The sequence below is a fragment of the Coregonus lavaretus genome (assembly GCF_964263955.1).
Source record: "Coregonus lavaretus genome assembly, chromosome: 1".
In the NCBI taxonomy this organism is placed as follows: Eukaryota; Metazoa; Chordata; class Actinopteri; order Salmoniformes; family Salmonidae; genus Coregonus; species Coregonus lavaretus.
Genome location: NC_139988.1, coordinates 87885002 through 87900474, shown reverse-complemented (window position 1 = coordinate 87900474; position 15473 = coordinate 87885002). Strand labels below are relative to the sequence as shown.

The 15473-nt window shown below is 44.1% G+C and overlaps 1 protein-coding gene across 1 annotated transcript; it reads right to left on the bottom strand.

The window, feature by feature from the left end:
* Positions 1-97: 97 nt before the first annotated feature.
* LOC311131858 (uncharacterized protein) lies at positions 98-5095 on the bottom strand. Its single transcript, XM_084164986.1, has 5 exons — positions 2982-5095; positions 2506-2617; positions 2174-2417; positions 1828-1978; positions 98-1609 (listed from the first exon to the last, which is right to left on the bottom strand). Exons 2-5 carry the CDS (start codon positions 2615-2617, stop codon positions 1334-1336), a joined length of 783 nt encoding a protein of 260 aa, XP_084021112.1. The 5' UTR covers positions 2982-5095; the 3' UTR covers positions 98-1333.
* Between the last annotated feature and the right edge of the window lie 10378 nt (positions 5096-15473).

Genomic DNA, 15473 nt, shown 5'->3' with positions numbered 1-15473 from the left:
GCACTGTTCGATCAGGCCCTCGATCGATCTGCAGCTGTTGCAAGAGCTCATTTTTCACTGGCTGTCCACTGGTCGCAAAACAATGATTGATACAGTTTATTGGGTTAAAATACACATATACATTTGTGAACAGCCATCCACAAGGCGCAAAATCCTCAACGAGAGAGCAGCAGTGTGATTCATATCAATGCGCTATGTAGATGTCAATAATGACGTGATATCCGTATCGCCCGTCGGCTACACCACTGCTGTCCTCCTTACCTCCAAGCGTTTATTCAAGTTGGATGTCAACAGCAGTCACACCCTTGGAAGACCGCTTGGAATGTAGCCTATAAAAGCTATTTTCCCGCGATCCCATTAAACTTTGTGTGTCATCATAGTGCTCTCTGACTTGTGGTCAGACTCACTCAGGCGGAACAAACTTACATTTGTGCCTTTTTTCAATGCTGATTTGAATGTCATTAGCTAGGTTTCTATCCAATTTGTGACAGATTTTCATGCACATATTCAAAAATCTATATTCAAAAATCTGCATAAAATAATATGCGCATTTTCCCAACAGAGATGTTTTTATCAAAATTATTTATTGCGGATACAAGTATGTGAGTGATGACATCGTGCACATAAAAAATTACGTTTGCGGTTAAATTCCCATGTACCGAATGAAAGACACAAGTTAAATGGGTTTCCATAGCATTTTCAACTCTACTGATGGTTTGTCACAAAAACTGTTGCGTTCTATAGCACATGTGCCCACTCTGGTCTTGGCACATGCGCTCTAGCCAACAGCTCAAGAGCTCGCAGATACAGTATCATGTCACAAGAATTAGACCCTCGATATTTATTGGAAAGGAGCATCAAGCTCATCACTTGCACTTTCACCACTCATCACTTGCACTTTTCACACACAACATACTGTATCATCGCATGACTACAAGTTTACGTCGATATAATGGTTATAATATCAATATTTGCGAATAAAGGCGTTTCCACCGCAATTTCTCGCATACTAATCATGTCGAATGAACAAATTGTCTGTCAGCATTTATAAAATTGTACCGCCTATCCCATACCTGCCAACTTTTCAAAAAACCTTGGAGTGAGATTTTGTCCTGGGTCCGCCTGGGTCCTGCAGTTGGTGAAAAGCAATTGCACTGCCTGCGTCTCAGAACTGCGGCCGCCTTGATCTCATGAGGTTATCGTTGCCCACGTGTGCATGACGTCAGAGAATGTCGGGATCAAGTCAGACAAAAATCTAACCAGCATGCATTGGGCGGTGATCGCCGGTGATCGATTCTGCACAGACCGGGCTCATCTCAAATGAGCCACTTGTCTATGATCTGTCGGCATGGTTATACTGGCCTGTGGCCTTCTTGGAGGCCTTGATGATATCGGAGGGGGGCTCCCATTTGAAGCAGGGCTCCAGATTGGCCATCTTTATGGTCATTATTGAGGACAGGGTGCCATCCAATGCTAGGCTGTTTCTTCTCTTGGTTTTGTTCAGTCCCACAACTGAAAACACCCTCTCAGCATCTGCGTTTGCATGGGGCAACACCAGGACAAGCTTGGCGACGGCAGCAAGCCTCTCGAATTCTTTGGCTCCTGTCACCTATGGAAAATGTACCAAAACACAATGGAAAAACATACCTTGATTTTTGATTGATTAATACTGTAAGTATACTGTAGGTTGATCCATTAACAAAGTTCAGATAAAAACATGCATAATTTGCAACATGCATGACACATTTGCATGCAACAATTTTAAGCAACAGATGTAGCCAAGCCACACCTGCCAAAAGGAAAGACAAAAAAGGAAAACATTTTTACCTTATGCTTCCGGGTTGCCATTTCAGCCCAGAAGCTTTCCATTTCAGTTTCGTCCTGCAGGGATATCATTGGCATGGTCTGATCATTTAGAAACTCCTCACCCAGAAGGTCATGCTCCTCTGGCCCATGGTATGGGAGGAGATGGGGAAACCTATTTATGAAAGTAGAGTTACAAGTTGTTACGTTTTAGGTATATAGTCATCAACCAGCAGCAGTTCATACACATCTTTGAGGAGAAGCCACATAAGAATATCTCATGTGCAGTTTAGGAGTGAACACACCTCATCATAAAACATAGGGTATTTTAGCTAAGATGATAGACAATAATTAGAGAAAAAAAACTAACCTTTCAACAAAGTACAGGACATCTTCGATGTCACTTTCAGCCCTCTGCCGTACATCTACAAATTGTGCGTGCTTGATCAGTGGCTCTTCCAGTGGCAGCTTCTTAAGTGCATAGTCCACAGCACTTGTCAGGAAACACAACACAGCTTCATGGAATGAATCCACCTGCTGTGGTGTGATGTCACCCTCGTCGAGTAATCTGTTAAGTTTAGCCCTGGTTGTGAACCCAATGTTCAACTTTCTTCCTGTCACAGATACAGCATATCAGAATAAGGTACAAGGCTAAACATCACATATCACAGTGTTTGATCATAATAATAGTCAAATACTAACCTGGTAAATGGTTTGCCTTTTCTTTAAAGGCAATTTCACAAGGCTCCTCATGGCACTGCAGAACTGCTGGAACCATAAACTTGGAACATAGCTTGCGTTCAAATTTCACCATCTATAACAGACATTTACAAAAATAGTAGGTGAAACCTGTTTTAGAGGATCCCTGCAGATATCAGCAAGAAACACAGAATGGAAAAAAACAGCAAAATCCAATCCCACCTCATCATGTAACAAAAATATTGATGACTGCTCTCTCTGAAGCAGCAAGTTGAAAGAAGTGAAAGTTGGTACGGTGGCTTGGAAGAACAGCAGGTATACTTCTATTGCACACATTTCCTGTATTTATGTTAAATTCTTTGGAATACATTCACCACACTAAATCATGTTCACACGCACGCACAAACAAATAATTTATTTCAAGATTTAAAGTTTAAGAGAGTGAGTACTCAATTGGACGACATTTCATTGTTACATACCTAGTCTCAGCTCAGCTTCTTATCAGACTTCTTGAGGTAGTGACCGTTTCTTCTCCTTTTGTCTTTCGCGGCAATGGTATCTCTTCTTCTGTCTCTAACTTCGGGGTGCAGCGCATATGGTTCAGTGGCGCTCATCAGCGCCATCTACCGTCGGGGAGTTTGAAAAAAGGAACGAACGAGTCTCGGCCGATTTTTTTTGCGTGAGAAATTGAATGTGTGGCGTGAGTGCGTGTGAAAACAGGCAAAAACGTGTGTCACACGGCGAAAGCGTGAGAGTTGGCAGCTCTGTATCCTGTTACCATTATCCTGGTCGTGACTTGTTTCATGCATCAGGTAATTAATCGGCATGAAATGGTTGGATGGAAACCTGGTTATAAAAAAAAAAATTATCCGCAAACATCCTTTCTGAATTTAAAAATAATCCTTAAAGTAATCATCTAGTTTTTCAAAATGTTTGTTGGTAATGTAGCGGATTACAGTTAGGTGTTTTGTAATCCTTTACATGTAATAGATGACATGTAATCCTTTACTCCTCAACCATGAAGAGGTCAAACGTTCTGTTTTATCTCCGTTTTCAGATCAGTGCAGAAGACGTAGGAGATGATAAAACAGCAGCTACTTTAGTAAACTATTGAGATGTAAGCACACCTGCCGGCCCAGCTCTCTAGTGTTGATCACAGTAGTGCAGAGGGGGTGGGGGGCAGTATGAAAAATGTATGCACTCACTAACTGTAAGTCGCTCTGGATAAAAGCGTCTGCTAAATGACCAAACTGTCATTACAAACATTGTAACATCTTCAGTGACATAAACGGGCAAACTGACTCTACATCCTGTTTATCTCGAGATTTCTAAAGGTGAAATTCAAAAGAAGGTAGTCAGCTTGTTTTCCCAATTTGTAAAATTATGTTATGCAACGTTTAGAAACAGATGTTGTCTTGAATGCAACTACTCCACTATGCGATGATGTCATCGATAAACGGACGCGCATGCATGCCACATGGAATGTTCTCTATGCACCACGCTTGTTTATGTTGCAAACATCAAAAACGCGTAAAGCACCGGGCATTCAACGATGACAGCTTGTCAAATCGGCCATTTATACGTGTTATGCATTAGGATATTAAATGTGGACTGTCGAAGCTTATTTCTAATATCCACACCTTTGTTTTGACCTCCATAACATTCCGAGTCGCCTGAAGCATTGTGGGTACAATGATTTGTAAACTAGACGCTGTTCGGCTGCATAGAAAACCCGGCAGGATCAACTATTTGAATTTGAATCATGTGGCCAGGCAAGGGAGTAGCGTCCAGCTGCATACCAGGAGCCAGGCCTCTCGCTAAAAGAGTCCCTGGTTAAACTGGCCCCTCAGCAAAACATTGCCACACCTACTGACACGTAATTTCCTTTTATTTTGGCGTCTATTACGGCTCAGAAGGAAGTGATTACCAGCGCAAGAGATGTGGTAAGAACATTAATTCATTGATTTATTGATACACTGATTGCATAATTTACATAATAAATGCACACATTTGGACTTTTGTGCAGACAAGCAATAAATAAAGTAAATATATCAACCTATAGTTAGCCAGGCTAGCTATCTTAGCTGTGTAACGATAGCTAACTAACTTTTGTACATCGCGTTGTTCCGTACATTTGACATTATTTTAGCGCCCCAAAAACGTAATTCTTCCAGGTCAACTGTAATATGAATACCATTGTAAAACACAATTTCTCCCCTTTCCAGCAAAATCAATGATGAGACCTTCATGCTGCCCATCTCTGCATGATTGAAGAAGGCATTGGAGCTCCGCCGGGTCTTTTTAAATATGGCGGGTGGGGAAGTGAAAGCTACTGAGCGATGGTGAAAGGGGGAGATATGTCGTGTGGGGAAACAGCTTTTTTCACCCGATTTGTCCAACTTATCACCTCTAAAATGTAAATAAAACACTATAAAGACTTTATATAATGTCTCATTACATACCTATTTGAAGGTTTGTGTCAAATGTAGTCCCCTGTAGCTCAGTTGGTAGAGCATGGCGCTTGCAACACCAGGGTTGTGGGCAGTGGCGGCTCCTGAAAAAATTCTCAGGGGGGGCCATTTTTCTGATGATTTAGGTGACCTACACACATTTTAAAAAAGATATGTCCAGCAACAACATGAAGACAGGGGCAGCATATAAGTCAATACCAGAAGCATTTATTGACTGATCTCAAAAGTGTTGGCTTACCAGGGTTGGTGGAGCCCTCAGTTTCATCTTTGCCTCGCAAAGCTAACTCAAACACTCCGCAAAACTTCACACACTGGATTAGCCGGCTGAGGATGTGGCGGTTCTTGCTAATGTCGTAGTAAATATATTTGTTATAGTGAATATGGAATATGATATGTTGAGTAAAATGTTGTGCTAAGATCTATTTAGGTCAGGAGCTGGTTATAAGTTCTGTTCCTATCCAATAACAATGGACAAAAGGGTCCTATCTTGTCAGCCTTGTCAGCAGGTGGCCAAGGACAACACCCACGCCATAGGCCTCTCAGTTCTTCCAACTCACGAGTTCTTGCTCTGAGGACACACACACACACACACACAAACACACACACACACACATCATCACTGTTAAACACACACACACACACACACACACACACACACACACACACACACACACACACATCATCACTGTTAAACACACACACACACACACACACAAAAATCCCCTCTCTTAGGCTGAACATTTGAAGACAGAGAACCCGACTCAGAGCCAATGCAACAGTGACAGTAGCCTGGAGGGGTCCTCGCCCAACTCATCAGGACCAATCAGAAGATCAGAACTACTAGATTCAACCTACTTCATTTATTGCATAAAATGTCTGCACACAATGTTTCGGGGCTCTCTTCAGATAATAATAATAATAATAATAATAATAATATGCCATTTAGCAGACGCTTTTATCCAAAGCGACTTACAGTCATGCGTGCATACATTTTTGTGTATGGGTGGTCCCGGGGATCGAACCCACTACCTTGGCGTTACAAGCGCCATGCTCTACCAGCTGAGCTACAGAAAGTGGATACTCATGGATGCGCATCGCAATTGTAAAATGTCAACACAATTGGAGACACCACGTCATTTTTGGAGACATGTTATTGACAGTAAACTATTGTAGATGCGACTGCTAACTAAATAAAACATTTTAGCTGGCTAGCTAATCATCTTAGCTAAATGTGGGGCAAACAATTCAGTTATTTACCGTTAATTTGAGGGATTGGGGTGAAAGAAATCGAGTTACATAGTGATACTTTACGATATACTGTATTGACAATATCGCAATATTTTAGCGCTAGTTGGCTGTACCTGCACCAAAACACCATTATTGTTCCTTCATAGCTTGTTCTCAATCTTTTCACATTGGGAGCCAATTTGTTTTCAGCACTTTTATTTCCATGACTGATCAAAACTCGTTCTCATGGCTTTCTGATCCCTCTGCAACAGACATATGGTGCGCAATAAAATCACAGTATCGAATCGCAATACGTATAGAATCATGAGACTCGCAATGCTGATGCATATATCTTATCGTGAGGTTCCTGGCAATTCCCAGCCCAAGTTCATTTGCCACAACAAATCTCTTCGCTAGCAAACGCGATGTCTTCTCCAAAACGGCAATGTGTCTCCAGCAATGTTTACTTTTTTGACGTTCTATGGCATCTCCACTTTCCAAGCATATATGACCACATGTAATATTTTGGTAAGTGATGCAAATAGTGAACTATGTAGGGCCAGGATGTAAAATATATGTAGCTGCAGCAATTTCTCTTATCTGATATGGTAAGTAATGGGGCTTAATTTATAGCTCCCTAAGAGTTTGACGAACGGGTCCGTGCACGCGATTCCAGATATCTTTACCTCTGAATAAACTGCCTTTATTATACCATATCCACCCTGTCCAAAGTCTCTACTTGGTCTCAGTTCTCCAGTAAACTTGTGATTATCAACACTAACCTCATCGTTGTGGCGGCGGACAGCTAGCCTGTATCCCTCATCAAGTTGAGTGGCAATGTTATTTTTCCGTTCGTACCAATTTTTGGAAAATCCTCGGGTGTAGGACTTTCCGCCTTTAGTAGAAACCTGTTGAATTATTAAATTTGGTCTGGGAGGTCCTAATTGTTTCGTTGCCAATTTATCTTCATTTGTTCGCCGACAAAAAGGAACTTCTTTCAAAGACACAATCCGCTCTTTTCTCAGTTACGTTCATGGTTACGTTACGTTACGTATGACGAAAGCGCGTGAGTGCAAGCCCTCAGACACACATAGAGATTGTATTGAAGGCTCTGAAATTTGAAAAAAATAGATTTTACATTAGAGGCTATGAGAGACTTCTGGGCGATTTTCAACCTGACTGAAATCGCCCCAAAAGGGGGGGGAGCCATTTGAAGCACGACTTTAGCCTGATTCGACATTTAGTGGCAGTGTGGCACTGTGGCAGATCAGACGTATAGATTACAACACTGATAACTACTGTTGCCGTGATATAATTGATTAGAAAAAAAATCCCTTCCTTTTCCCGTTTGGCAGTGCGTCGCCCATATCGCCCTATTGAACAGGCCGCCCCTGGTTGTGGGTTTGTTTCCCACGGGGGGGCAGTATGAAAATGTATGCACACACTAACTGTACGTCGCTCTGGATAAGAGCATCTGCAAAAATGTAAATGTAAAATTTGAATAGGCTTTTTAAGGCGGCGCTAAATTTATCTTCACAATTAAACTGCGGCTGTCACAGTTTTTGAGAGTCATGATGGCTCGCAGTGATTACACAAAAGATTAACAATTGATTGAATTAACTATTGATGAACTCACAAGTAATTAACTTTACAATCACCATTGATCATTTCTTGTTTTAATCTGCGAGAGAAGCACTACACCTGGTGGAAAGAGGCTGTACGGCACAGAATGAGTTTCATATTGGCTGCTGTACGTTACGTCGTGTGTGACACATCACAATTTAACGTACAGCGTCAGAGGGGTCAGTTTGTTCAACTTTTCTCCAATACTATTGGTTCATTACCATGTCAATCAACGCTTGAATAGAAACGTAGTTCACACCCCGGATTTTGATGCCTACACAGTCGCTACAGTCCCATTTGTTTTCATTGCAGCCTTGTTTGAATGCCACGGTTGCGCAAATGTGTACGGATTGGGGGTTAGTCACTGTTAGCATGCAAATACATTTCAGCTACAAAACCTGCTAGGTGAATCTTTTTGGTTAACATATGCTTAATGCCAGACTGGTTGATAGTGCTTAAATTGATGTTTCAATCCCAGATTTCCCCTTTAAGACATTTACATTTACATCATTTAGCAGACGCTCTTATCCAGAGTGACTTACAAATTGGTGCATTCAACTTATGATAGCCAGTGGGACAACCACCTTTTTTTTCTTTTTTTATGGGGGGTGGGAGAAGAAGGATTACGTTATACTATTCCAGGTATTCCTTAAAGAGGTAGGGTTTCAAGTGTCTCCGGAAGGTGGTCAGTGACTCCGCGTCGTGGGGGAGCTTGTTCCACCATTGGGGTGCCAGAGCAGCGAATAGCTTCCGTAGAGGTAGGGGAGCTAGCAGGCCAGAGTTGGATGAACGTAGTGCCCTCGTTTGGGTGTAGGGTCTGATCAGAGCCTGAAGGTAAGGAGGTGCCGTTCCCCTCACAGCTCCGTAGGCAAGCACCATGGTCTTGTAGTAGATGCGAGCCTCAACTGGAAGCCAGTGGAGTGTGCGGAGGAGCGGGGTGACATGAGAGAACTTGGGAAGGTTGAACACCAGACGGGCTGCAGCGTTCTGGATAAGTTGAAGGGGTTTAATGGCACAGGCAGGGAGCCCAGCCAACAGTGAGTTGCAGTAATCCAGACGGGAGATGACAAGTGCCTGGATTAGGACCTGTGCCGCTTTCTGTGTAAAGTAGGGTCGTACTCTGCGAATGTTGTAGAGCATGACGCTGCAGGATCGGGTTACCGCTTTGATGTTAGCGGAGAATGACAGGGTATTGTCCAGGGTCACGCCAAGGTTCTTTGCACTCTGGGAGGAGGACACAATGGAGTTGTCAACCGTGATGGTGAGATCATGTCGCGGGCAGTCCTTCCCCGGGAGGAAGAGCAGCTCCGTCTTGCCGAGGTTCAGCTTGAGGTGGTGATCCGACATCCACACTGATATGTCTGCCAGACATGCAGAGATGCGATTCGCCACCTGGTTATCAGAAGGGGGAAAGGAGAAAAGTATTTGTGTGTCGTCTGCGTAGCAATGATAGGAGAGACCATGTCAGGATATGACAGAGCCAAGTGACTTGGTGTATAGAGAGAATAGGAGAGGGCCTAGAACTGAGCCCTGGGGGACACCAGTGGTGAGAGCACGTGGTGCGGAGACAGATTCTCGCCACGCCACCTGATAGGAGCGACCTGTCAGGTAGGACGCAATCCAAGAGTGAGCAGCGCCGGAGATGCCCAACTTGGAGAGGGTGGAGAGGAGGATCTGATGGTTCACAGTGTCAAAGGCAGCGGATAGGTCTAGAAGGATAAGAGCAGAGGAGAGAGAGTTAGCTTTGCCTCCGTGACACAGAGAAGAGCAGTCTCAGTTGAATGACCAGTCTTGAAACCTGACTGGTTTGGATCAAGAAGGTCATTCTGAGAGAGATAGCAGGAGAGTTGGCTAGAGACGGCACGCTCAAGAGTTTTGGAGGTTTTTTGAGGAGGGGTGCAACTCTCGCTCTCTTGAAGACGGAAGGGACATGGCCAGCGGTCAAGGATGAGTTGATGAGCGAGGTGAGGTAAGGGAGAAGGTCTCCGGAAATGGTCTGGAAAAGAGAGGAGGGGATAGGGTCAAGCGGGCAGGTTGTTGGGCGGCCGGCCGTCACAAGTCGCAAGATTTCATCTGGAGAGAGAGGGGAGAAAGAAGTCAAAGCATAGGGTAGGACAGTGTGAGCAGGACCAGCGGTGTCATTTGACTTAATAAATGAGGATCGGATGTCGTCAACCTTCTTTTCAAAGTGGGATATGGGAGGGGGGGGAGGAGGGGGATTCAGCAAGGAGGAGAAGGTGGCAAAGAGCTTCCTAGGGTTAGAATTTAGAGTGGTAGAAAGTGGCTTTAGCAGCGGAAACAGAGGAAGAGAATGTAGAGAGGAGGGAGTGAAAAGATGACAGGTCCGCAGGGAGTCTAGTTTTCCTCCATTTCCGCTCAGCTGCCCGGAGCCCTCTTCTGTGAGCTCGCAATGAGTCGTCAGGCCTTTAAAAAAGCGAGCAGTATGGACCTAGCACAGGGTTAGGCCATACAGCTTTTCCCTTAATATATTCCTTAAAGTTATTAAAGGGGCGATCTGGGATTGGTACATAACATGTTTTACTTAAAAAATAATGATACTGTACAGTGGGGGAAAAAATTATTTAGTCAGTCACCAATTGTGCAAGTTCTCCCACTTAAAAAGATGAGAGAGGCCTGTAATTTTCATCATAGGTACACGTCAACTATGACAGACAAATTGAGAAAAAAAAATCCAGAAAATCACATTGTAGGATTTTTAATGAATTTATTTGCAAATTATGGTGGAAAATAAGTATTTGGTCACCTACAAACAAGCAAGATTTCTGGCTCTCACAGACCTGTAACTTCTTCTTTAAGAGGCTCCTCTGTCCCCACTCGTTACCTGTATTAATGGCACCTGTTTGAACTTGTTATCAGTATAAAAGACACCTGTCCACAACCTCAAACAGTCACACTCCAAACTCCACTATGGCCAAGACCAAAGAGCTGCCAAAGGACACCAAAAACAAAATTGTAGACCTGCACCAGGCTGGGAAGACTGAATCTGCAATAGGTAAGCAGCTTGGTTTGAAGAAATCAACTGTGGGAGCGATTATTAGGAAATGGAAGACATACAAGACCACTGATAATCTCCCTCGATCTGGGGCTCCACGCAAGATCTCACCCCGTGGGGTCAAAATGATCACAAGAACGGTGAGCAAAAATCCCAGAACCACACGGGGGGGCCTAGTGAATGACCTGCAGAGAGCTGGGACCAAAGTAACAAAGCCTACCATCAGTAACACACTACGCCGCCAGGGACTCAAATCCTGCAGTACCAGACGTGTCCCCCTGCTTAAGCCAGTACATGTCCAGGCCCGTCTGAAGTTTGCTAGAGTGCATTTGGATGATCCAGAAGAGGATTGGGAGAATGTCATATGGTCAGATGAAACCAAAATATAACTTTTTGGTAAAAACTCAACTCGTCGTGTTTGGAGGACAAAGAATGCTGAGTTGCATCCAAAGAACACCATACCTACTGTGAAGCATGGGGGTGGAAACATCATGCTTTGGGGCTGTTTTTCTGCAAAGGGACCAGGACGACTGATCCGTGTAAAGGAAAGAATGAATGGGGCCATGTATCGTGAGATTTTGAGTGAAAACCTCCTTCCATCAGCAAGGGCATTGAAGATGAAACGTGGCTGGGTCTTTCAGCATGACAATGATCCCAAACACACTGCCCGGGCAACGAAGGAGTGGCTTCGTAAGAAGCATTTCAAGGTCCTGGAGTGGCCTAGCCAGTCTCCAGATCTCAACCCCATAGAAAATCTTTGGAGGGAGTTGAAAGTCTGTGTTGCCCAGCGACAGCCCCAAAACATCACTGCTCTAGAGGAGATCTGCATGGAGGAATGGGCCAAAATACCAGCAACAGTGTGTGAAAACCTTGTGAAGACTTACAGAAAACGTTTGACCTGTGTCATTGCCAACAAAGGGTATATAACAAAGTATTAAGAAACTTTTGTTATTGACCAAATACTTATTTTCCACCATAATTTGCAAATAAATTCATTAAAAATCCTACAATGTGATTTTCTGGAGATTTTTTTTTTTGGTCTGTCATAGTTGACGTGTACCTATGATGAAAATTACAGGCCTCTCTCATCTTTTTAAGTGGGAGAACTTGCACAATTGGTGGCTGACTAAATACTTTTTTCCCCCACTGTATATAGCCTTTGATTCTTGAAGAATGTAACTTGTAAATGCCTGATGAGCTTATTCAACTGTCTTACACCATCAGAACCCTAAATATATACACGGTTTACTCCATTGTTTGTAAACGATGTAATTGTAAATAAACACTGTATAGCTTCAAGACATGGTTAAAACTTTCATTTTGATCTCATGGATGAGCAGTCCTTGCATCCATAGCTCCGTCTATGAATTTGAGAGTGGTCACATTTCTCCAGCCCAATCCCTCAGCTGTTTACCAAAAAAAAAGTGGCAGGGAGTTGCTATGTTGTTGTTTTGAATCCCAGATTGCCCCTTTAAATCAAGTTATGTATATTTACAAACTCCCTAGGATAGACCATTATCATGAAAAGACTGCACAAAAGCACATTTCATTTCTAATCTATCAATTTCTTTATTTTATTTGCCATCGCCTTTTAATTCAATATGATAACAGGAGTAAAGGAGAAGAAGTGGTGTCAGTTCAAAGTTCTAATAAATGCATTAAATGAGCCTGACGTCTGTGTTTCTTCATGATGATGAAATAACCACCATATGTTAGTTTGGCTATACATAAACCGGCCAGTAGATGGCGATAGTGTTGGTTTTAGTGAGGGACCACTTTTTGTGATTGCTATTCATATACCGGCCAGTAGATGGCGATAGTATTGTTTTAGTGAGGGGGCACTTTTAGTGACGAGCCAATGGCCTGTCACTAAAACCAATACTATCACCATCTACTGGCTGAATACTATACAGCAGCGTTTCCCAAACTCGGGCCTGGGGTCCCCCCTGGGTGCACGTTTTGGTTTTTGCTCCAGCACTACACAGATGAATATATAATGGTGCCGGAGGAGATGGATGCCGTTTTACGGGCTCCTAACCAATTCTGCTATTATGTGTGTTTTTTCGCGTTATTTGTAACTTATTTTGTACACAATGTTTCTGCCACCGTCTCTTATGACCGAAAAGAGCTTCTGGATATTAGGACAGCGGTTACTCACCTCGTACTAGACAAATATTATTTTTTTCAACGACACGACGTGAAGGATTTACTTCAGACACCCGACAAGGCCCAAATCCCCGTCATTCCCGTCATTCGCAGGAGAAAGAGACGGAGATATCGGGACGTAGGTCAGGGTGCCTTGTAAGGATCCGATGCCTCTTCCATCAGTCCTATTAGCCATCAATCATTGGATAACAAAATTGATGAGCTACGATCACGAATATCCTAGCAACGGGACATTAAAACTGTAATATCTTATGTTTCACCGAGTCGTGGCTGAACGACGACATGGATAACATACAGGTGGCGGGGTTTACGCTGCATCGGCGAGATAGAACAACGGCCTCCGGTAAGACAAGGGGTGGCGGTCTGTGTATATTTGTAAACAACAGCTGGTGCACGAAATCTAATATTAAGGAAGTCTCGAGGTTTTGCTCGGCTGAGGTAGAGTATCTCATGATAAGCTGTAGACCACACTGTTTACCAAGAGAGTTTTCATCTATATTTTTTGTAGCTGTCTATTTACCACCACAAATCGATGCTGGCACTAAGACCGCACTCAATGAGCTGTAGTAGGCCATAAGCAAACAGGAAAACACTCATCCAGAGGTGGCGCTCCTAGTGGCCAGGGACTTTAATGGGAAACTTTTAAATCCGTTTTACCTCATTTCTACCAGCATGTTAAATGTGCAACCAGAGGGAAAAAAACTCTAGACCACCTTTACTCCACACACAGAGACGCATACAAAGCTCTCCCACACCCTCCATTTGGCAAATCTGACCATAATTCTATCCTCCTGATTCCTGCTTAGGAACCAAAACTGAAGCAGGAAGCACCAGTGACGCGGTCAATAAAGAAGTGGTCAGATGACGCAGATGCTAAGCTACAGGACTGTTTTGCTAGCACAGACTGGAATATGTTCCGGGATTATTCTGATGGTATTGAGAAGTACCCCACATCAGTCACTGGCTTCATCAATAAGTGCATCGATAACGTCATCCCCACAGTGACCGTACGTACAAACCCCAACCAGAAGCCATGGATTACAGGCAACATCCGCACTGAGCTAAAGGGTAGAGCTGCTGCTTTTAAGGAGCGGGAATCTAACCCGGACGCCTATAAGAAATCCTGCTATGCCCTCCAACGAACCATCAAACAGGCAAAGCGTCAATACAGGACTAAGATTGAATTGTACTACACCGGCTCCGACCCTCGTCGGATGTGGCAGGGCTTGCAAACTATTACAGATTACAAAGGGAAGTCGCAAGCTGCCCAGTGACACGAGCCTACCAGACGAGCTAAATCACTGCTATGCTCGCTTTGAGGCAAGCAACACTGAAGCATGCATGAGAGCATCAGCTGTTCCGGACGACTGTGTGATCACGCTCTCCGTAGCTGATGTGAGTAAGACCTAATTTCTACCAGCATGTCAAATCTGCAACCAGAGGAAAAAAAACTGTAGACCACCTTTACTCCACACACAGAGACTCGTACAAAGCTCTGTGAGTAAGATGTGAGTAAGACCTTTAAGCAGGTCAACATTCACAAGGCCGCAGGGCCAGACGGATTACCAGGATGTGTACTCCGAGCATGCGCTGACCAACTGGCAAGTGTCTTCACTGACACTTTCAACCTGTCCCTGACTGAGACATGTTTCAAGCAGACCACCATAGTCCCTGTGCCCAAGAACACTAAGGTAACCTGCCTAAATGACTAATGACCCGTAGAACATGAACTGCTTTGAAAGGCTGGTCATGGCTCACATCAACACCAATATCCCAGAAACCCACATCTGCCACGCTGATCCTCAACACAGGGGGCCCTCAGTGGTGCGTGCTCAGTCCCCTCCTGTACTCCCTATTCACCCATGACTGCATGGCCAGGCACGGCTCCAACATCATCATTAAGTTCGCTAACGACACAACAGTGGTAGGCCTGATCACAGACAACAATGAAACAGCCTATAGGGAGGAGGTCAGAGACCTGGCCGTGTGGTGCCAGGATAACAACCTCTCCCTCAACGTGATCAAGACAAAGGAGATGATTGTGGACTACAGGAAAAGAAGGACCGAGCATGCCCCCATTCTCATCGACGGGGCTGTAGTGGAGCAGGTTGAGAGCTTCAAGTTCCTTGGTATCAACATCACCAACAAACTATCATGGTCCAAACACACCAAGACAGTCGTGAAGAGCGCGACAAACCCTATTCCCCCTCAGGAGACTGAAAATATTTGGCATGGGTCCTCAGATCCTCAAAAAGTTATACAGCTGCACCATCGAGAGCATCCTGACTGGTTGCATCACTGCCTGGTATGGCAACTGCTCGGCCTCCGACCACAAGGCACTACAGAGGGTAGTGCGTACGGCCCAGTACATCACTGGGGCCAAGCTTCCTGCCATCCAGGACCTCTATACCAGGCGGTGTCAGAGGAATGCCCTAAAAATTGTCAAAGACTCCAGCCACCCTAGTCATAGA